General features: G+C 35.4%; 2 protein-coding genes across 2 annotated transcripts in view; both read left to right on the plus strand.

The window, feature by feature from the left end:
• Positions 1-629: 629 nt before the first annotated feature.
• On the plus strand, positions 630-8,043 carry LOC140151120 (sphingomyelin phosphodiesterase-like). The gene is made up of 12 exons (XM_072173344.1): positions 630-963; positions 1,534-1,698; positions 2,005-2,128; positions 2,409-2,512; positions 3,306-3,475; positions 3,752-3,871; positions 4,411-4,491; positions 5,274-5,438; positions 5,868-6,060; positions 6,403-6,492; positions 6,897-6,991; positions 7,575-8,043. Exons 1-12 carry the CDS (start codon positions 649-651, stop codon positions 7,720-7,722), a joined length of 1,770 nt encoding a protein of 589 aa, XP_072029445.1. The 5' UTR covers positions 630-648; the 3' UTR covers positions 7,723-8,043.
• Positions 8,044-12,629: 4,586 nt separating this feature from the next.
• The window catches only part of LOC140151122 (sphingomyelin phosphodiesterase-like), a 496,863-nt gene continuing 486,973 nt past the window's right edge, over positions 12,630-22,519 (plus strand). The window contains exons 1-6 of the mRNA XM_072173345.1: positions 12,630-13,148; positions 13,399-13,563; positions 14,552-14,675; positions 14,974-15,077; positions 19,225-19,394; positions 20,765-20,884. Of these exons, the coding sequence (XP_072029446.1) occupies positions 12,846-13,148; positions 13,399-13,563; positions 14,552-14,675; positions 14,974-15,077; positions 19,225-19,394; positions 20,765-20,884 (986 nt within the window). The 5' untranslated portion in view covers positions 12,630-12,845. The remainder of the gene's footprint in view (positions 13,149-13,398; positions 13,564-14,551; positions 14,676-14,973; positions 15,078-19,224; positions 19,395-20,764; positions 20,885-22,519) is intronic.

Genomic DNA, 22,519 nt, shown 5'->3' on the forward strand with positions numbered 1-22,519 from the left:
TAAATAAATATTACCAAAATAGACCGTTAAATTCTTTTCCCAATACCCATTTGGTACCTTGATTATCCTGACTGAATTGTTAGCCACGCTTGGATGACACCTCTCCAATGACATTGAAGAGATAGAATAGGGTAAGTTCAGTTTAAAAATAAGCTTTTGTCGCTTTTGTGGACCAAGAAACGATACATTTTAATAATGACCGTAACCAATATTGCTGCTGTGAATGTTCTTTCAATCAACTGTTTGGTCATTAACGACAACGAAATGATTCTAACAACTATATACACACACATATGTGACCCCTCAGCACAACCGAGCCCTGAAGTCGCCAATCATCATTTTTGAGATATTCAACCAAAATATTCTGCTTGAAATTAGCTTTAAAATGATGTATATCATGTCTATAGTACTTGACATTTAAGTAGTGAAAAAATCAATAAAACAGTCAATAAATCCTTTGTTTCCTATTGTTTATTGTTAAGTTCAATGGAGCATATCTCAATAGTGGCACTGGCGACATCCGGGCTCAGTTGTGGAGGATGGTCACATATTATGTTGAGCTAACTTCCTTCGCCTAGCTCTCCACACCATCAACCAGTCGTTACACTAATGGTTCAATAAAACTATTGTCTTGTAAATTTCTTACACATGAAGATCATCATGAGGATCTTAGTCATTTCCGCGCTTCTTCTTGGAGTAGCTGTCAACCACATTGAAGGACGACCATGGGATACATATTCACAGAACGCCAATGACATCAATAACGTTATTGAAAAACATAAATTCAGTGACGTGACGTTGAATCTGAGCTGTGATTTGTGTAAACTTCTGGTTGGAATGATTGATGATTTGATAGATGCCAATCGCACGGAGGAAGAAGTGGTAGTCATTGCTACTCAGTTCTGTATCACCTTTAAGATTGAGTCAGAAAGAGTGTGCACATTGGTTACAAAAGAGTTTAAAGTAAGTAACACAAATCCATTTGAATTTCAAGAGATTCTTCTCCAAACGTTCCAATCAATTGGTGAATAGTTTTGGGTAGTACGTCAACTAGCAATCAATATGTTTGTTGTCAGTTTCAAGGAACATTTAATATTTAACACTAAGATAAATTTGAAGCCCTATGATTACGATAATTATAACTACAAGAAACAAGATGGTATAAGTAGACCCTATCGAGGCAACTCACAATCACCTGCTCCCAAAGTTGAGCATAAAGTCGCCAGGATACTATAGAAGATACAATCCATTGGCATTGATCATGACAAAATTCAACAGAAAACAAAAGATATTGTAAAGGAAATATTGATTTTTGAAGACCAAAGCAAGGAGCCAACTTTATGCTCGTTTTGTGAGAGCTGGTCATAGTGAGTTACGGCTTTCTGGTTCTGAACCCTCGACATTATAGCTGGAGCATCAATAATCGGTGTGTGTATTTCTTAAACTTCCCATTTAATAATTATATTTTGTATAATCGTAATGTTGTATACAAAAGTTATTTACATCGCAAATCACCCAACTTTGACATTAAAGGACGAATTATTTGGAACCTTAGTTGGTCACTACATATCACCAGCCGAAATATGTGGCTCCATACTTGGCGATTCATGTGCTGTACCATACGACCCAGCCAGCAACTGGACTGTGAAGCTACCGGATACAAAGAAACCACCAGTTGTGGAACCAACACCACCAAAGGTATAATGTGTGAAGTTAAACAATAGCAAGCTAAAATTAAGAGAATAACAGAAATCTGTTACTTTTTTCAAGTAGCGCACTCAACTTGGGTTAATACATGTATGAATACAAACTATTTAATCCTTCACAAATTTTGCTATGACCAGTTTCAAATGTAAAGATGCATTTTAATTTTGTTTCTTGTTTTCTTTCTGTTTCTACAAAAATGATAGAAAACAAATGTATGAAAACAGCAAGAAAGAAAATATTAATTCTTTATGACAAAAATTCAAACGCTTTAACAATTATCTGAATTTTTCATATCAGGCTGGTTCCCCTGAGTTAAAAGTTCTTCACCTTAGTGACATACATTGGGATCGAATGTACCAAGAAGGAGCCAATGCTGTATGTGGAGAACCTCTCTGTTGCAGATCTAATGACGGCAAACCAAGTAAGGATGTGAGAAAAATTATCAACATAACATTTGTACGAGCATATTTTTGCCCTCAATTAACCGGAAAATTTGCTAAACCGATTAAGAAAAGTCCATATAGATAAAATAAAGTATATGATGAAATCGAAATAAGAAAACAGAATTGCAGGTGAAATTTGCTCCACAATATAAAATTACGAACATATCCAATATAACATAAAGCAAAAGTAAAAGCTTTAGTTCTTATAAATCATCAAATTAATAGATGATTAAAAAAACAATTTTTGCTTATTTTCAGCTGACCCTGCCAACGCAGCAGGAAAATGGGGCGACTACCGTGATTGTGACACACCCAAAATAGTTATTGATAATCTTATGCAACACTTAGCTCAAAATGAAAAGGTAGAGGAATGACAGCGTACAGGAATTCGCTTGTCTTTAATTTCTTTATAATGAAAAGAAGTAACGTGGGTATTGAGCTGATGGAATATAGATAATAATATCGCTGCTCTTCTCCATGTGATCCAATAGCTCAGTTGGTAGACCATCAGACTGGTGATCCGAAGGTCTCATTTTCAAATCCTGGATGATCAGAGAATTGTTTTCCACTGGGTGTTATTTATGTGAAAAACCTTTCTCATAATAAAGAAAAATATGCAGGATATTGGAATTATTAAGGTAATACACTATTTTAAAGTGTTGCGATTTGGTAGTTCACAACATCTTGCGAATGGTAGTGAGCTTCGGCAAAAATTGCATTGCTCATTTCCTTGCGAGCGTGTAGAAGAATTCAAATATCACAGAAATGCTTTTATAGGTCCTGTGGTTCTTGAGTTATGTTGTAAAGAGGGCTGAAACAACAACACTTTTGTAAAATATACATAACTCATTAACAACAATAAATTAAGCAAGTTTTCAAAGTATATGATTTGTAGAATGAACTTTTGCAAAACATCAAAGTGTAATTTTTCAATAATATATTAATTCAGACAGTAAAAATTTTTTGGCTGTTTCGACCAACAATACCGCATCTACCCTTAACAGTATACACGACGTTGGTGTTTTGGGTTTGAACCAAACTTACCTTTCAAGAGTTTCCATTCAATCTGTGCATGAGCGATTCTTGTTGTTGCTATTTTTGTACTTGTTTTAAAATTGTTTTCTTCTTTTATACTAACGCATTTGGTTCATTCAGATTGACTTTGTTTACGTTACTGGAGATCTTCCTGCTCATAATGTATGGAATCAGAGTAGAACTGACCAGCTAGACATCTTGCGGGAAGTGGCTGATTTCTTCGTACGATATCTGCCAGGGATCAAAGTTTATTTTGCTGTTGGAAACCATGAAAGCGCACCAGTAAACAGGTATTTAAAAAAACATTGTGGTGTAAGTTACATTTCTGGCACTTTATTTTGCAGCGCAAACATAAAGGCGAATGACAAAGCTCAACTTTAAAAGAAAAAGGATACTAAAAGCAGATGATTAGTTTTGTTAGTTTGTTTAATTGTTTTAATAGGATAGGACACTAGGAGAAGCATTTTATTCCGTTCCAAATTCAAAAGGTTATTATGATATTTGAAATTGTTTTACTAACCATTTCGCCTGGAATATAACGACGATTTTCCTTTATTTTGGACTAGTTTCCCTCCACCATACGTAACCGGTAAGAATTCCATCTCATGGTTGTACAGCGTCATGGCTGAGACCTGGATTGACAAAACCAATTGGCTTCCTAAAGATACCAGATCTACTATTATGCAGTAAGTACTACATTAAAAAAAATCCTTTGTAGTTGGAAGAGAGTCCAATTACAAATGGAACTAATAGTTTGTTTTGTATTATGCCGGTTTCATAACTTGCGAGAAGACATCTGAATTCATAATCAATTTGCTATCTAGCAGATGTTAGTATACAATGCTCAAACGTATTACAACGATTACAAATGTGAATGTGTTTGACTAATTAATTAATGCTGCTTGCTTCTATCTCTATTACTGTGCAATTTACAAAATCGAAGTGTATAATAGAGAGCTTGAGATTTCCAAACGTACGTATCATACGCCCGTGTATCTATTCAAAATTACTCTCAAGTGACGGAAAGTGACGGTATTTTGAATAGATGCACAGGTGTATGATACGTACGTTTGGAAATCACAAGCTCTCTAATAGCATGATAGCAGAGTCAACATTCCGCTAGCTATTGTCCTTGATATGAACAATTAGGAAAATTATATAGCTTTGGTTGAAACAAGTATTTGAATTTCTAACAAAGGTGTATCATTTCATGTTGCTTTCCTAGAGGCGGATTTTACACGACGGTGATTCATCCTGGACTTCGAGTTGTTTCACTCAATATGAACTTCTGTAATGACCAAAACTGGTGAGTGAAACTTAAAGAACGAATCTGATTTTCGCAATTTGAAAATTTAATTTCGTAAGTGCTATTCCCGACGTTTACTTAAGTGTCTTATAAACTTGATAGTGTCAGCTGTAGTGTTACGATCTAGCAAGACATTTTACCCAAGTTCACTCAAAGATTCACAATACACTGTTCTATCATCAAAAAACAACTGAATTATTTATTTCTACATCTAAGTACAGTATAATTGGACAATGCTCTTCTATAATATTTCGGATATAAATAACAGAAAGTCTTGTACTTGTGTCGCGCATTAGCTGTAACATCCTTCCGGAAAGTTACAGTTCCAGAAAGTTACAGTTCCAGAAAGTTCCAAATGCGTCTCTGAAGTAATCATGGCAATGTCCACAGTACTACAGTAGACTTGAAAACAACTGACAAAATACTATATTAATCCTTTTGACAAAGATCACAATTTTCAAAACGGAGTTACGTTCACTCATTTCTTCCAAAACACACTACTTATCCAATCTGCTCCACTTAACAGAACTGTTGTATTTCATAAAACAGACTTTAACATCGCGACAAAATAGAGACCAATGTAAATCCTTTTTTGGAAACATGCGCACTTTGGCGTAATCCACAATACACTCAGAACAAGGATATTTTTCTTGGTTGCATGATAAGGGATTATCCATCTCATTTGAAATAACGTTTAAATCCTAGTGAAGGGTTTGATAGCCTTTCTTGGACATTTTTCCCGATTTATAAAACATATTTTACTTATCGTTTTTCTATTTTAGGTGGTTACAAATTAATGAGACCGATCCAGCGGGTGAATTGCAATGGTTAATGAATGTTTTGCAACAAGCTGAAGACAAGAAGGAGAAAGTCCACATTCTAGGTCATATTCCGCCTGGTTCTTGTGCCAAAGTATGGACAGCGAATTATTACAGGATTGTGGACAGGTAGGAGCTCCTTTCATATTGGGCTATTTGAATTGAAATCAATACACTCCTTATGGAAGACATGACCTTAATCACCCACACAGGGAGTGTACATTTCAAAAGGAGTCGGTCAATCAGGTAATCCCATTTGAAATTCACGCTCCCTGTGTGGAAATTTAAGGTTATGTCTTCCATAGGATATATGAAATTCAACTGGAATAGCCCATTGTGTCGTCGACTGGTCGACAAAATAAATGTAAGCTACTGTAGTCTATGACAAAGGAAAAGGAAAAAATCTCATTTTGACAATGCAGCATTAGTCTGCGCTCTATCATTGAGGAATATTTACGTAGTATAAAGAGTACTTCACTTGTTGTAGTTAGCAGAAAGGCATTAACATCAGCAAAACGTATTATGTTGTTTGATGTCTTATGTATTTTTCTCTTGCAGATATGAAAGTACTATTGTTGCTCAGTTCTTTGGTCACACCCACAAAGACGAATTTGAATTGTTTTATGACGTAGACACGTTGAAAAGACCAACCAATGTTGTCTATGTTGGTGGCAGTGTGACAACCTATAGTCAGATTAACCCGTCCTATCGGGTTTACACAGTGGATGGGAATTACAGTGGCTCATCTTGGGTAAGACATGTCCAATTAAGCCTATCATTATTAACAAGAACAGCAACAATACGACAACAACAACAACAACAACAACAACAACAACAACAACAACAACAACAACAACAACAACAACACCGGGCAACAACAACGACGACAACAACAACAACAACATCAACACACAAGGTGCTGTATCATTGTGTAAGCACATTGTGTACTTTGGAACTGTGGAGCAAATTGGATTTCATTCACCATGTAGTTAGCACAAAGATTATGACCACCATCATGTTCAGTTTGACTGCGACTACCCCCACCGTCACCATTGTTTTGACAATCTGGTGGATTTTTTATGATTCCTTTTAGGTTGTATTAGATCACGCTACCCATATTTTGAACATCACTGAAGCCAACCTGACGGATAAACCAAAATGGCAACTGGAATATACAGCCAAGGTAATGTAAGAAGTTTGGAGTTTGTCGCAAGATTAAAATTGGTTAGCTTAGAGGTGCATTAATTCTTTAAGTTTATTTTGAGTTGAGGACAAGTGGGATTCATGTAGGACAGAGCTGCCACTCAGAACCCGGGCTCAGAACATCATCGATTCTATTAGCGTACATTATTATTACTTGCTCTTTGTTCTTGAAATTACTTTGTGAAGCACGAAAATTTGACAATGCAAAAGAAACATAAGTGATACACTTTCTGGAGATAGAAAGGCTGAATTCAAGTTACAAAATTCAATCTATCTGATTCTTTGTACAAAGTATAAATGAACTAATTTCATTGAAGCTAAAAATGAGGTGTTCTGTATTCGATATAAATGAATCATAGGATTTTCCTTGCTTTATATATTTAGTCTGCTTATGGAATGGAATCTCTTCTACCAAGCGATTGGGAAAAAGTAGTCCAAGAGTTCAAGACAAATGACGCAATGTTTATGAAATACTACACGTAAGTTAGTCGCCTGTTTTTATTGTTGTTGAGAGTTTCGACTCAAAATAATGACGACAATTCTCACCTAAGTTTTGTGCACATTGGTACAATATGATGAAAATAATATAAACGTACGTGACAATAGACGTGAAGCCGATAACAATTTAAATGCGAAATATTTTAGTTCAGAGTTTTTAAATCCTTTTGGAATTCGGTTTGTTATTATTTTATTTATTTATTAAGTCATATTTGTTATACAAACGTTACCTGATAAATGATACACTTTTTAAAATTATGACAAGGTATATTTTGGCATAATAGCATGAAACATCATCTTGTAGAGACTGCTGGTAGGTGTGTCCCAGATAGCCATTAAAATCCTTGCTGAAGCTGAAGCTGACCCGAGGTCTGATACCAATGATATGGGCAGGAAGAGCATTCAACATGCGAGATGTGGATGATATGCAAACGATCTTTGATGGCTGACAATCTTAATCTCAATCTCAATGTGGTTTTATCGGTAACGGTGCTGCTGAAATACATCTAAACCAACGTCTTCAAGACTGTTTATATACAAATCACCTTTTCTTTTACCTTCCAGATACTATTACAAATCTCATGTTACCGGTACTTGTGACGACGGTTGTAAAGCTTCTATGATATGCAGCTGTCAATCTGCGCGAGGTGGAGACCCAAGCCTGTGTAACATTCCTGCTGGATTGAAGTATGAGGAGAGAAGACTTTGTTAAATCAATGTACGAAAATGAGAATAATAGTACATCGTCAACTGAAATACCCATGAATTTGTTAGAAATATACCAACTTAAAGGATCAAATCAAAACTCGACCGACGGTTGGCCGCCGGCTACGGGCGGTTGCTTCCGGTTGTCAGAGGTCATTGCTAAATGAATATTCAAGAATGCATGAGTAGCAACCGCCGGTTGGTTTAAGTGTACAACCGGAGAGATTCACAAAATACCGATATGTTTATTTCGCTGTCATAATAACGAATGGTTGAAATTTTACGGTCATAATAGCGCATAGTTGAAAGCACTTGACGGTGATCGATTTTTCTCAGTCATGTGTTAATTGGCTTGTCACCAAAGTAAGTCAATTTTGGAAATGATTTTGCTTGAATATTAACATTGTATAGATCAGTTCATTTGAGTTCAGAACAGTGGTTCAATGATTAATGATTTCTTTAAGTAATAAACACCTACCAATAAGTAATTATCCCCCGTAATGAATGACCATTATTCCAAAACGGTTAATCGTGTGCCAAATTTGGGATATGCATTACATTTTGTCGCAATGGTCCCGATATTGATTTCGCAGCGTACATAAATGAAAGTAACCCAAGATTTAAATGTTGAAGCATAAAATCCTATTGCCTTGTATTCAGTATTCATGGAAAGAAATTTGTTTGGCTCCCAACAACAAGACAATGTTTTTTTCATTATAAATTTGTTTTAATGCAATTGTTGTGTCAACATTGAAATTGTAATGATGCAAAAATTAATAACATCAATTTAGCCCTTAATAGCTTTAGGTTTGATTGGTGCAGTATCGTTCCTCTTTACGGAAGGGACAAAAAGAAGAGCAATGACAGTTATTCATCCACCCTGTCCACTTTCATTAACATATGTCTTGTTTCATAACCCAAACTTCAACAAGGCGACAGAAGAGGATATTCCCTTTTCGGGAAAGATGCGCACTTTGGCGTACTCCAAATCTCCTTCGTTAACGCTGAATTAGTAGTACATTGACTGCGTAATTATCTAGGAAATTTATATAACTGTTTCGCAAGTACCATTCTTTGAAGGCACGTAGCTGTAATCACATTAAACAGCTCAATACAACACTTTGATCAAATCTGCCCCAAATTCATGTTTACATTTCAGTGATATCTCAACAACAAACCGGAAAGTCTCCAATAATAGCTCATTATTTTGTCTTCCCATTTGGGAACAGGGTTTTTTCATATAGTGCAATGATCACATTGTGTTATCTGGGAAATCCCAAGATGATAATAGATCTGACTAACTTTGATATTGTAAATCGACTTGCTTACAAGAGAGAAATAGTTTTAAATGTAAACGAATTAAATGATTAAATGATTAGGTTAGCACTGCTAAATAAGGTCGAGCGTAATGTTAGCTTTGCGCGCCAATTATAGGTATGAGTAATTTATTTTGTTGTCCTGGTGAATTATAAAATTAAATAGAAGAAAAAGGAATTCATTATTCGTACAACGGAAAGAATACATTTTCATTAGTTGAAATTCAAAATGAACTGTTCCATTCTACTCCGTCAAACCCTCTTGAATGTAACAGTAGATTTTTCGACGAGTGATATACGCAAAGGATACGGCAGAGGTTATTACAGGTTCACAGGAACGTATAGAGGAAAACCCCAAGGATAAAGGAAGTACATCATGAACGCCAAAATGAGTATACTATAGAAGCCCCTTTGCATTATTCCCAGTTCCAGATACAAGCCCGATCAGGTAAGTAACATTTTCAGGATAATTTGCAGTGTAACATGATTTTTGGTCTGTTCTTTCCATGGTCCGTTATACACGGATAATAGGGATAAGACAGAAATAAAACATACACTCAACCTAATTTTTCTTTTCTGTAGGTCCATGATACAAATTAAAATATATATAAATAAAATACAACGTGACATCAAAATACAGTGGCGAAAAACAATGAGGAATAGAAATATGTCTTTTCTGATTGGCTGACCGTTATCTCCAAATTTTTTTGGGGCTTACTAGGCTGTTTATCTACCACTGTGCTTCAGCGGTTGATAAACAGCCATGTGGTGCAATAAACCCACACTGGTTTCTCTGGTATGAAAGGCGATATCAAACGATTGGCGCCTCCGTGTCCCGGCTTCGTGGCCGTCGCCCATATTCTTGTCATATCCAGGTGGTATGCGCCATGGATCCTCTAAATTCAGTAAATTTCCATCGTCAACCGTGTAATTGAATGAGATTATTTTGAAATTTTAAAACGCTGGAAATATCACAAACAAATAGGCCTATGTTAATAAATAATATAAATACAAGTTAAAACCGTTGGGGTTCGATAATGAACCCCACAAAACTAACCGAGTATATGGAAAATGCCATACGACCAAGCGGTTTTGCCGCCTCTCTGACTATCATGCCACTCGCCGCCTGGTCCTATCGTACACTTTGCACTTGCGGTTTTAGTTTTTTACAAATCTGAGCGATATATTGTTGAACGTCTCTCTTCTACACAAGTGACGTCCTAACCTTTCGCTCTAGTGGGCGCTTTCACATGACTTTTTTTATCACTTATTGAAAGTAGCCTGCCTGGTAAAGTGTTAATGCGCTGTCGAGCCAGTTCCCGATTTAATTGCTTGTCGACGAATCAAATCGGCACAAAGGAACAATGCGTTACGTAATCTATTGCTTCTCCATGTTATAATAGCTCCATGATTGTGCTAAGCTAAATTGAATGTAGATAATTATATATGGATCGGATATCAATCACTCGTGGACATGAGGCATGGGTGCTGGAAATTTAGGCGTCATAAACTTTTGGTTGTTTGTTTATCTGTTTGTTTGTATGAGACATAAGCGATGCATGATGATGAAGACGATTTTGTTATGAATTTGTTTATTGTCACCAGAAATTACAACCCATACCTCTTACCTAGGCTCCCGTCTCTACTCTTCTATATTACCTCCTCTTACTACTTCTCCTCGGGCTCGTCCCTGTCCCAGTTTCTCCTTCCCCTCAATTCTCCTCCTACACTTGATATCTCCTCTCCCTACACACTATTTCACTCCACTCTCGAGATCTACTCTCCCCTTCCTTCCCTTTCCTCTTCCGATCAATCTCTCCTCCATTTGTTTCTCTTTCTCCCTCCCACACACACCTCTCATCTCTTCCCCTTCTCTTTCTCTCTCTGTATTCTCATTTCTTTCACGCAATAAATAAGCAATTGAATAAAAGTCAACTAGTCTATACTGGAAGTAATAGCTTCAATCTTCAATCAATCTCCGTATATGCGATATGCATATGAATAGACACTCGAGCAGGCTTCAAGTCTATTCTTTTGTAATGTCGGTTGAAATATGTTGATGGTCTATACATCGAGCTACTAATAGAAGGAGATTCCACAGAAAAATCCTAATCCACTCAATAGGGTTAAGCCGATTACGCTATTCAACGCGAGTCATCACTTGAATGGATTTAATCAGTGCAGTCCCTCAAACACGGCCTTTGATGTTTATGATCGTTATGCGACAATATCGATCATCTATTTTAAAATTTGTGACCCCTCGGCACAACTGAGCCCTGAAGTCGCCAATCATCATTTTTGAGATATTCAACCAAAATATTCTGCTTGAAATTAGCTTTAAATTGATGTATATCGTGTCTATAGTACTTGACATTTAAGTAGTGAAAAATCAATAAAACCTTTGTTTCCTATTGTTTATTGTTAAGTTCGATGGAGCATATCTCAATAGTGGCACTGGCGACATCCGGGCTCAGTTGTGCCGAGGGGTCACATTTAATTTAAACCGACCCCCCAGGTGACCCGTACCGGTAATGGATGGTATCAGTGCCCTTTTGCATCGGTCACATGATCTTCGATTGCGTCATTGTGTTTCCGAGTTCAAGTTGATTTACTAGCGAAAACCTGATCGAATTCAATCATTTCCTTCCAAAGTTGAATTTATGTATTTTTTCTGATCGTGATTAGTAATACTGGCGGGTGTCTGCGGGACTTTTAAACCAGTGGAAATGATTTGGAAAGGTTTTCCAAGACTGGCAATGTTGTTTCTACTATCCGCCAAGCTTGGCCATAAGAAATATTGGCGTTATAAAATTACCGGAAGTAAATTGTTTTCCTTTGTTTATGGTCACGGCCACAATGCTTTGTGGGTAAAAATGACGTCATTCTGCTTAGAAGTCGCGATAACGGTGGTTCATAACCTTCCAAACTCAATAGATAAAACGCTTAGCAAATCGATAGTGCACCATTCATACCTGATTGCTCAGTATCGACTCCTAACGATCATAGTACAAAGGGAACTGGGTTCGTGGATTCTCCTTCTATTAAGAGCTCGATGGTTACACGATTATGTAACAGACTGAAATGAAAACCGAAGCGGCTTTCTACAAGTTTTAAGTTTCTAACAAAAGGTACAAAGGTATTGGTAGGATAATAAGAAACCATGTGATCAATACCAAGACCAATACCAAAACTTATTATTTGAAACAACCGATTGTAATACAAAGTAATAACAATAATTCAATAAAAGGTACGACGTGAGCTATTGTGCAGTAAATCGATATTAAAATAATGACTGTGACTGTTGAAATATTATGTGGAATATTATTAAACTGGTTTATATAGCCAGAATAATTAATAACCACAGGTGCTATGTGGTTGAAAGACTATTTAAGGAAGTTGTAATGTAGGTTACCTGGTACATGGGCCTACGATAGACCATGTCGTGTGACTATTTTCCCTATAATAATTGTGAACTTTCACCTACCTGTTGCAATGTATTCTGAATTATTGAGCACAATCGTTCCGCTTCACTTAGCTCTATTACTTTGAACATTGTTATAGTACATGTAATTGCAGTATTCGTACTTGCACATTAAACTATGATCAGCAGTACAGCAGTGTATGTCTCATTTAACTACAAATGTACAATGTACATTGTACATGAACATGTTACATGAACATGGTACGTTGAATGACTGTCTTTAACTCTATTCTGAATATGCTGGGACGTGATATTTACAATCCGCCAATTGAGTCACTTATTTATTTTACTGGACGATTTTGAGCCGTTATTTGTTGCACCTGTACAGAAACAATGAAGTCACCAGCCATTACATCAGCTGTTACAGTGCTTCTTTTCATGGGAGCAGTTGCCATCCGCGTTAGTGGACGACCGTATCAATCTGAACAAATTAAATCTATTGCAGATACGGCCAAACTTAGTGATGTTTCTTTAAATTTAAGTTGTGATTTGTGCAAGGTGTTGGCGGGTATCATTGATGATCTGGTGTCATCCAATCGTACAGAGGAAGAAGTAATTGCAATCGCAACAGAGATATGTATAGCATTCAACATTGAGTCAGAGAGAGTTTGCAGGTTGATGACGAAAGAATATAAGGTAAGTTTCATAACTATTTTTTGTAGTTTTCTCCCAACGAAAGTGTGTTATTGAAGTGATGGGCCGGAAGATCGTCAGGCGTACTATAACAGTGCGGCATGTATAGTGTAATTTTGTAATCCGATTTTCTTCACCACTTCCGTTTATTACGCTATTCGTTATGTTAACTGCATATTATAGAATCATCTTATATAAATTTATTCTCATTACCTATGATGTCTGCTCATATCTTACATTTTTTCCCATAAAGGATATGCTATTTGGTGTTTTAGTTGGTCACTACCTATCACCAGATCAACTATGTGGTTCCATTCTTGGAGATTCATGTGCAGTACCATACGACCCAAAGAGCGAGTGGAATGTTACTTTGCCGAGCACAAAGAAACCACCGGTAGTTGTTCCAAAACCACCCAAGGTACGATTTTAATGTATTGCTCTGTGTCAATACGGCTTGAGTCTTACGGTCTACGATCATAAACATTTAAATAACTCTCCCGTGACAGGGTTAGAAGTTTTTTCAGATAATTAACGAAAACATCAGCGGATACATAGAGCTATGGAGAGGATTAACCAAGCGCAATCTCTAAAATGACGAGTTCTAACCATTATGAATTAAGCACATTTTAGGCCAAAAAAACCCCACAAAACCCCACAAAACAAAACAAAACATGTTTGTTTCCTGTAGCTAAAAGTCAAAAAAGTCAAAATGCGATTTTTTATTTTTAGATTTTTTATAATCCATGTCTTCAAATGAAAAATTTGCAGCAAATTGGAATGGAAATTTACAGTGGGTCTCTCCGACACAAAAAATCATATTTAAGAATATTTATGATCCCCTTTCAACCTGCAGATTAAAAAAGTATTAAAAAATGTGTGATGTTTTCTCCAGTAGTCTTTCACTAAGCTCGTTTGCGATTTTTTTCCGTTTTTTTTTCAAAAGTGAAAAAAAAAACTTTTGAAAATAAAAACATAAAAAAATCTTTTTTTTATGTCAAAGTTGATCTAGTCATTAACAGGTGTTATCTAGTTAGGTAACGCTGATGGGTTAGCGCCAAGATAGATATTGCAGCATTAACCTCCCGCCTAAAGCACTGCAAACCCTGATCTTAAGCTATAATTGTAGGGCATTCCAAATGGTTACAGAGTATAGAAGAGATTAGCTTATGTGGGAGATCAAGTTCAATCATGTGATTTTCACCGTATTCTTCTTCTTATTATTCTTATTCTTATTATTCTTATTTTTCTTATTATTCTTATTATCCTTCTGATTATTATTGTTATTATTATTATTATTATTATTATTATTATTATTATTATTATTATTATTATTATTATTATTATTATTATTATTATTATAATATTGACCTACATATTTTCTTTTATATGGAACCAAACATGAGTAGCCCGGATCACCTCAGTTGCGAATTCTTCACCTCAGTGATATACATTGGGATCGCATGTACCAAGAAGGAGCCAATGCTGTATGCGGGGATACTCTCTGCTGCAGATCTAATGACGGAAAGCCAAGTAAGTAGAAAATAGGATCTATCTATTGCTCTTCTTAATGGTTGCCTTTGTTGTAGGAAATTTGCTGTAAGAAATAGTTTATTTTATTATGTATATTTATGAAAACAAGCGGTTTGTATGTTATGTTAAATAAGAAAATAAGAATTGAGCTAGTAGGTTGAAATTTTTTAATGACATTTGTCTTAAACTAGAGATATTCCACCAAACACAAACGTTATTTCATCATCTTGTTTAGGACCACCTTCACAGCAAATCTAGAAATTATTCTCATTTTATACAATTTTGTTTGGCCTAAAAGGTGACCCTGCCAATGGTGCTGGTAAATGGGGTGATTATAGAGATTGCGATACACCACAGATTGTGATAGAAAATCTAATGCAACACTTGGCACAAAATGAAAAGGTAGGTTTCACTTTTGGCTAGGAGTAAAATGAAAATGTTCCAGTTGGTGTTCCAAACGAATCAGAAACCATAAGAATTGCCTTTCAAATTAACTATAAAAACACATCATTAACTAACTGGGTTACCGGTACAATATTGTTGTTATAGTGCGTTTACCAGTGACAGGAGACTCTGTCAAAATGTACATTTTATCTTATTATACAGTACAATATTGTTTTTATAGTACGTTTACCAGTGACAGGAGCCTCTGTCAAAATGTACATTTTATCATATTATACAGTACAATATTGCTATTACAGTGCGTTTACCAGTGACAGGAGCCTCTGTCAAAATGTACATTTTATCATACCAGTGACAGGAGACTCTGTCAAATGTACATTTTATCATATTATACAGTACAATATTGTTATTACAGTGCGTTTACCAGTGACAGGAGCTTCTGTCAAAATGTACATTTAATCTTATTATACAGTACAATATTGTTATTATAGTACGTTTACCAGTGACAGGAGACTCTGTCAAAATGTACATTTTATCATATTATACAGTACAATATTGTTATTACAGTGCGTTTACCAGTGACAGGAGCCTCTGTCAAAATGTACATTTTATCATATTATACAGTACAATATTGCTATTACAGTGCGTTTACCAGTGACAGGAGCCTCTGTCAAAATGTACATTTAATCATACCAGTGACAGGAGACTCTGTCAAAATGTACATTTTATCATATTATACAGTACAATATTGTTATTACAGTGCGTTTACCAGTGACAGGAGCCTCTGTCAAAATGTACATTTTATCATATTATACAGAACAATATTGCTATTACAGTGCGTTTACCAGTGACAGGAGCCTCTGTCAAAATGTACATTTTATCATATTATACAGTACAATATTGTTATTACAGTGCGTTTACCAGTGACAGGAGACTCTGTCAAAATGTACATTTTATCATATTATACAGTACAATATTGTTATTACAGTGCGTTTACCAGTGACAGGAGACTCTGTCAAAATGTACATTTTATCATATTATACAGTACAATATTGTTATTACAGTGCGTTTACCAGTGACAGGAGCCTCTGTCAAAATGTACATTTTATCATATTATACAGTACAATATTGCTATTATAGTACGTTTACCAGTGACAGGAGACTCTGTCAAAATGTACATTTTATCATATTATACAGCACAATATTGTTATTATAGTACGTTTACCAGTGACAGGAGACTCTGTCAAAATGTACATTTTATCATATTATACAGTACAATATTGTTATTACAGTGCGTTTACCAGTGACAGGAGACTCTGTCAAAATGTACGTTTTATTATATTATATGCAGTACAATATTGTTATTATAGTTCCTCTCCCCCCTGCATCCGCCTTTTCCCCATTTACAACTTAATATTCTCCTCACAGGGGAAATACGTTAGATTAGATTATCACTCAAGATCCCCCTTTAAAACTCCCACTCCCCTTTTGGAGTAAACAAAATAGGTCAAGGTCAACATGATTCAATGGGATTTGACACTTTTGTCCTGTTATCCAGGTAACGAAACACCTAGATATGGCAAACTATTCTTTGTACATTTTATCATATTATACAGTACAGTATTGTTATTACAGTGCGTTTACCAGTGACAGGAGACTCTGTCAAAATGTACATTTTATCATATTATACAGTACAATATTGTTATTACAGTGCGTTTACCAGTGACAGGAGACTCTGTCAAAATGTACGTTTTATTATATTATATGCAGTACAATATTGTTATTACAGTTCCTCCCCCCGCATCCGCCTTTTCCCCATTTACAACTTAATATTCTCCTCACAGGGGAAATACCTTAGATTAGATTAACCCTCAAGATCCCCCTTTAAAACTCCCACTCCCCTTTTGGAGTAAACAAAATAGGTCAAGGTCAACATGATTCAATGGGATTTGACACTTTTGTCCTGTTATCCAGGTAACGAAACACCTAGATATGGCAAACTATTCTTTGTACATTTTATCATATTATACAGTACAGTATTGTTATTACAGTGCGTTTACCAGTGACAGGAGACTCTGTCAAAATGTACATTTTATCATATTATACAGTACAATATTGTTATTACAGTGCGTTTACCAGTGACAGGAGACTCTGTCAAAATGTACATTTTATCATATTATACAGTACAATATTGTTATTACAGTGCGTTTACCAGTGACAGGAGCCTCTGTCAAAATGTACATTTTATCTTATTATGGGTGCACACCAGTAAATAGCTCCCATTGACTTTCTGTACAAACAGGGGCCAGGAAAACGTCATTTTCTTGACTCCAGAGCGACTCAGTTCTTCAAAACTTACCCTTTCTGCAAGTCAAAGGTCAGATGAAGTCATCTATTGTAGAAATTATATACGGAGTCCAGCATTTTTTCCCAGAAAAATGCCGACTAGATCACCCTATAGCCCATACAGCGTACGCCACCTTACAAATAGCTTGGTGTTTCTGAAATGTAACACATTTTGAAAGTTTAGCCAAATTGTAATAAAAAGTCAGATCCTGCTCATTTTTCACAGACAATCTATTTCCCAGGCCTAAATGAGGATTAAATGTGAATCAGGGCCTAATAGTTGGGTTTTAAGCCTTTTCTAATGGATTTAATTCAGTCGTATTGCACGTTTCCTCGTTTGAAACACTGATTTTTTTCTCCCAGGGTGTAGGAGACTTGTATTTACTGGTGTGCACTCTTATACAGTACAATATTGTTATTATAGTGCGTTTACCAGTGACAGGAGACTCTGTCAAAATGTACATTTTATCATATTATGCAGTACAATATTGCTATTACAGTGCGTTTACCAGTGACAGGAGCCTCTGTCAAAATGTACATTTTATCATATTATACAGTACAATATTGTTATTACAGTGCGTTTACCAGTGACAGGAGACTCTGTCAAAATGCACGTTTTATTATATTATATGCAGTACAATATTGTTATTAAAGTTCCTCTCCCCCCGCATCCGCCTTTTCCCCATTTACAACTTAATATTCTCCTCACAGGGAAATACCTTAGATTAGATTAACCTCAAGATCCCCTTTAAAACTCCCACTCCCCTTTTGGAGTAAACAAAATAGGTCAAGGTCAACATGATTCAATGGGATTTGACACTTTTGTCCTGTTATCCAGGTAACGAAACACCTAGATATGGCAAACTATTCTTTGTACATTTTATCATATTATACAGTACAGTATTGTTATTACAGTGCGTTTACCAGTGACAGGAGACTCTGTCAAAATGTACATTTTATCATATTATACAGTGCAATATTGTTATTACAGTGCGTTTACCAGTGACAGGAGACTCTGTCAAAATGTACATTTTATCATATTATACAGTACAATATTGTTATTACAGTGCGTTTACCAGTGACAGGAGACTCTGTCAAAATGTACGTTTTATTATATTATATGCAGTACAATATTGTTATTACAGTTCCTCCCCCCCCCGCATCCGCCTTTTCCCCATTTACAACTTAATATTCTCCTCACAGGGGAAATACCTTAGATTAGATTATCCCTCAAGATCCCCCTTTAAAACTCCCATTCCCCTTTTGGAGTAAACAAAATAGGTCAAGGTCAACATGATTCAATGGGATTTGACACTTTTGTCCTGTTATCCAGGTAACGAAACACCTAGATATGGCAAACTATTCTTTGTACATTTTATCATATTATACAGTACAGTATTGTTATTACAGTGCGTTTACCAGTGACAGGAGACCCTGTCAAAATGTACATTTTATCATATTATACAGTGCAATATTGTTATTACAGTGCGTTTACCAGTGACAGGAGCCTCTGTCAAAATGTACGTTTTATTATATTATATGCAGTACAATATTGTTAGTACAGTGCGTTTACCAGTGACAGGAGCCTCTGTCAAAATGTACATTTTATCATATTATACAGTACAATATTGTTATTACAGTGCGTTTACCAGTGACAGGAGTCTCTGTCAAATTGCACATGTTTATTATGTTATTTTTATGGACAGGTTACGAGTATGAAATATCATGTATTTTATTTAGAAAGAAACATTCTACAACAAACAGACATACAAAAATATCCTTTTTATGAATATTGCTACAGTTTGACCTTATCTACGTAACTGGTGATTTGCCTGCTCATGACATATGGAACCAGACCAGAGAGGACCAGGTGGACATTTTGAAAGAAATTACTGGCTACTTTCTGAAATATTTTCCCGGTATTAAAGTTTTCAATGCTGTTGGTAACCACGAAAGCGCGCCGGTGAACAGGTATACATTTTATTTTCAGATGTTATAGGTTTTACTTCCAGATCTACTTGAATTGAAAATATTTCTCCAGAGTTATTAAGACAACCAAATGTAAAATATCGTCTTTGGTTACAATACAGTAAAATACAGTATAATATTGTTATTGTATTAAGCTTACCGGTGAGCAGGAGCCTCTCGCAAAATGCACGTTTTATTATGTTATACAGTATAATATTGTTATTATAGTGCGTTTTCCAGTGACATGAGCCTCTGCCAAAATGTACATTTTACAATATTATAGAGTACAATATTGCTATTATAGTACGTATACCAGTGACAGGAGCCTCACTCAAAATGTACGTTTTATTATTTAGTATACAGTACAATATTGTTATTTCAGTGCGTTTACCAGTGACATGAGCCTCTGTCAAAATGTACATTTTATCATATTATACAGTACAATATTAAAGGGGTGGGTGTAATAAAGACCTAACCCTCACCTTTTTTCGGTGCACTTGTTACTGGTTTCGAATCAATTGCAGTTAAAACATATAGATTGGACAACTACTTAATCTATTTTTATAAAAGGAATCATTATATGGTACTTATTAAAATAATGTGTAATTTTTGCACCAATATGAACTTTGTAGGCATGAATACATCTGTGTTATGTTCCTTGTTTTTCTTCAAAAAAGAAATGTGGGTTTGCACTACCGTATATAGCCACCGACTTTAAACCAATTTTGATCTGAAATCATTGCGAACGTGTTTCTTACATCAACAACGACTAGATTCGATATTTTTTTAAAGAAATATCCGTCTCATAAGTAGTTCTACAAATTAGTGTGGAATTCTTGGGGCAAAATCCTAACCCACAAATTTACAAGTGACCGGTTTGTGTGTACAAATTGTACGAATGATTTCAACAAAGTCTGTTGAAGAACTCCTATACTTTATGCTTGTATACTTTACTTTTGGAAATTCTCATGTACTTGGTCAAAAAAAAACTTATCGTGAAACCAGTAACATGTGTTTTAGGTGGGTTAGGACTTTATTACACCCACCCCTTCTATTGTTATTATAGTACGTATACCGGTGACAGGAGCCTCATTCAAATTGTACGTTTTATTATTTAGTATACAGTACAATGTTGTTATTACAGTGCGTTTACCAGTGACATGAGCCTCTGTCAAAATGTACATTTTATTATATTATTTTATTGTTATCATAACGTTTGTCTTTATCATTTTTAAAAAATATTAAAAAAATTTAATTTGATATATTATATTATATTATATTATATTATATTATATTATATTATATTATATTATATTATATTATATTATATATTATATTATATTATTATTATATAACTTTTTTCACTTGAATAGCTTTCCACCACCATACGTGACTGGTAAGAATTCTATTTTGTGGTTATATGGTGCAATGGCGGAATCGTGGATTGATAGAGCTAAATGGCTCCCTCCAGATACAAGGACTACAATCATGCAGTAAGAAACAATTAGTACAAAATAGTAAGGTGTACTACAGACATACATAAATACATAGATAATGCATCAAAAATGGTGAATTAGTCTATCTGATTTGGTTTCTACCTTGAAGTCTCTCGCTCGTTCTATACCGTAAACGTTCGCCTAATGGCGCTTTTGGATTCTTAGAAATGTGAGAGCGCCATCCTTGTAAAATCTCAACAGCATTAAGGATACGTGTATGTTAAATTGAGCAACCAGCACATAATGCCTCAGAAAAAAATATCGTGACATGACCCAATACTTTAGGTCACTAGGTTAGTTGCTAGAGCAGCAAATGTTTTGGGGTTTCTTCAGGTATTCTTTCTCAAAGTGCCATTGGACTTAATTTGTAAATCGATTCATACGTTATACTCATTTTGGTAAATCTTTTTATAACATTGTAATTTCTTCATATTTTTTAAATATTCTTCAGTTCAAAATTACACCCTTCTATTGTCTGACCCGTTAGCTCAGTCGGTAGAGGGTGCGCCTTGAATGGTGGATGGTGCTTGTTCGAATCTTGATTTCCGCCCCCACTTTTATGTGAAGAAGGGTCAAGAAATGTTTTTGGATTTTGTCCCCATTTTACGAACGAATATTGTGAATTTTTTTAATTTAATTTTAATTTTCTTATTTATTTTTTTTAGATAAATAGGCACTGCGAACAAACGGCAACAAAAACCGCTGACAAAATTTGCTCCACCTGCTACCTATCAATGCGTGATATATTCCACTTCATTTAACAGTTAAATGACCTTTGAAAAATAGAACGGCCTCAATGTTTCAAATTGTGTAACTACATTACTTTATTCATTTATGCATTATAAATGATCATCTATTTTTTCTTTTCTTAAAAGGATCGAACCCAAGTAGATCAGACCATTGATCATATAACTATCAGACCACGAAATAGTTACGTAACTCCGTGATGGTATCGGAACCAAGCACTGTTTGTATGGCGATCATTACGATCACGCTATTTTGGTATGCCTTTTTTGTGTACTGATTGTTTCGATCGTGGTTCATTACTTAAGCGCGTGATCCCATTGACCATGAAGGTAGTAGAGAAGGAGTGAGCTCGCGTTAAGCTCATTACGTGAATCCTATTGTATACACAATAGAGACAGATATACCTTTGATCTAATGATCATCGCCGATAATTTCTGGAATGACTCCGTCTCATGGGGGTTCATATTTAGTAACAAGTAAATCACGTATGCGCAAAACATGTATTATGGATGCGCATACATTTACTTAGCTGTTGAACTTGAATATTCATATTTCATTTAATATATGATGTTTTTTACGATTAATATGTTGAAACATGTTGTTCCAGAATGTTTCTAAACAGTTTATTATGGAATAGTGCAGTTCACACACATTTTAAGGACGGGTAAAATTGTTTTAACCACTGTTTTAAAAATACGAAGATCTTATTAAAATAAATTGCGCATTGATGAGTTGAATTATACTCCCATCAAACGAGATGTATCTCAGTGTTGCCCGGTACTGCCCGGGTTGGTCCGATTTTATTTGTTTACCCAAAACTTTAACAATTGTTCCTCCCCCGAGGTTTCAAAATAAACCGCGTCCTGAGCCCTCTTTTAAACTAGC

The sequence above is a fragment of the Amphiura filiformis genome, chromosome 4 (genome assembly GCF_039555335.1).
Source record: "Amphiura filiformis chromosome 4, Afil_fr2py, whole genome shotgun sequence".
Classification (NCBI taxonomy): domain Eukaryota; kingdom Metazoa; phylum Echinodermata; class Ophiuroidea; order Amphilepidida; family Amphiuridae; genus Amphiura; species Amphiura filiformis.

Excerpts from the sequence above, each read along its gene's own strand:
- LOC140151120 (XM_072173344.1), top strand. The coding sequence starts at position 649 with ATGAAGATCATCATGAGGATCTTAGTCATTTCCGCGCTTCTTCTTGGA. Across the intron at positions 3,872-4,410 it reads ACCAGATCTACTATTATGCA|AGGCGGATTTTACACGACGG; the intron begins GTAAGTACTACA and ends TTGCTTTCCTAG. Across the intron at positions 6,061-6,402 it reads ATTACAGTGGCTCATCTTGG|GTTGTATTAGATCACGCTAC; the intron begins GTAAGACATGTC and ends GATTCCTTTTAG.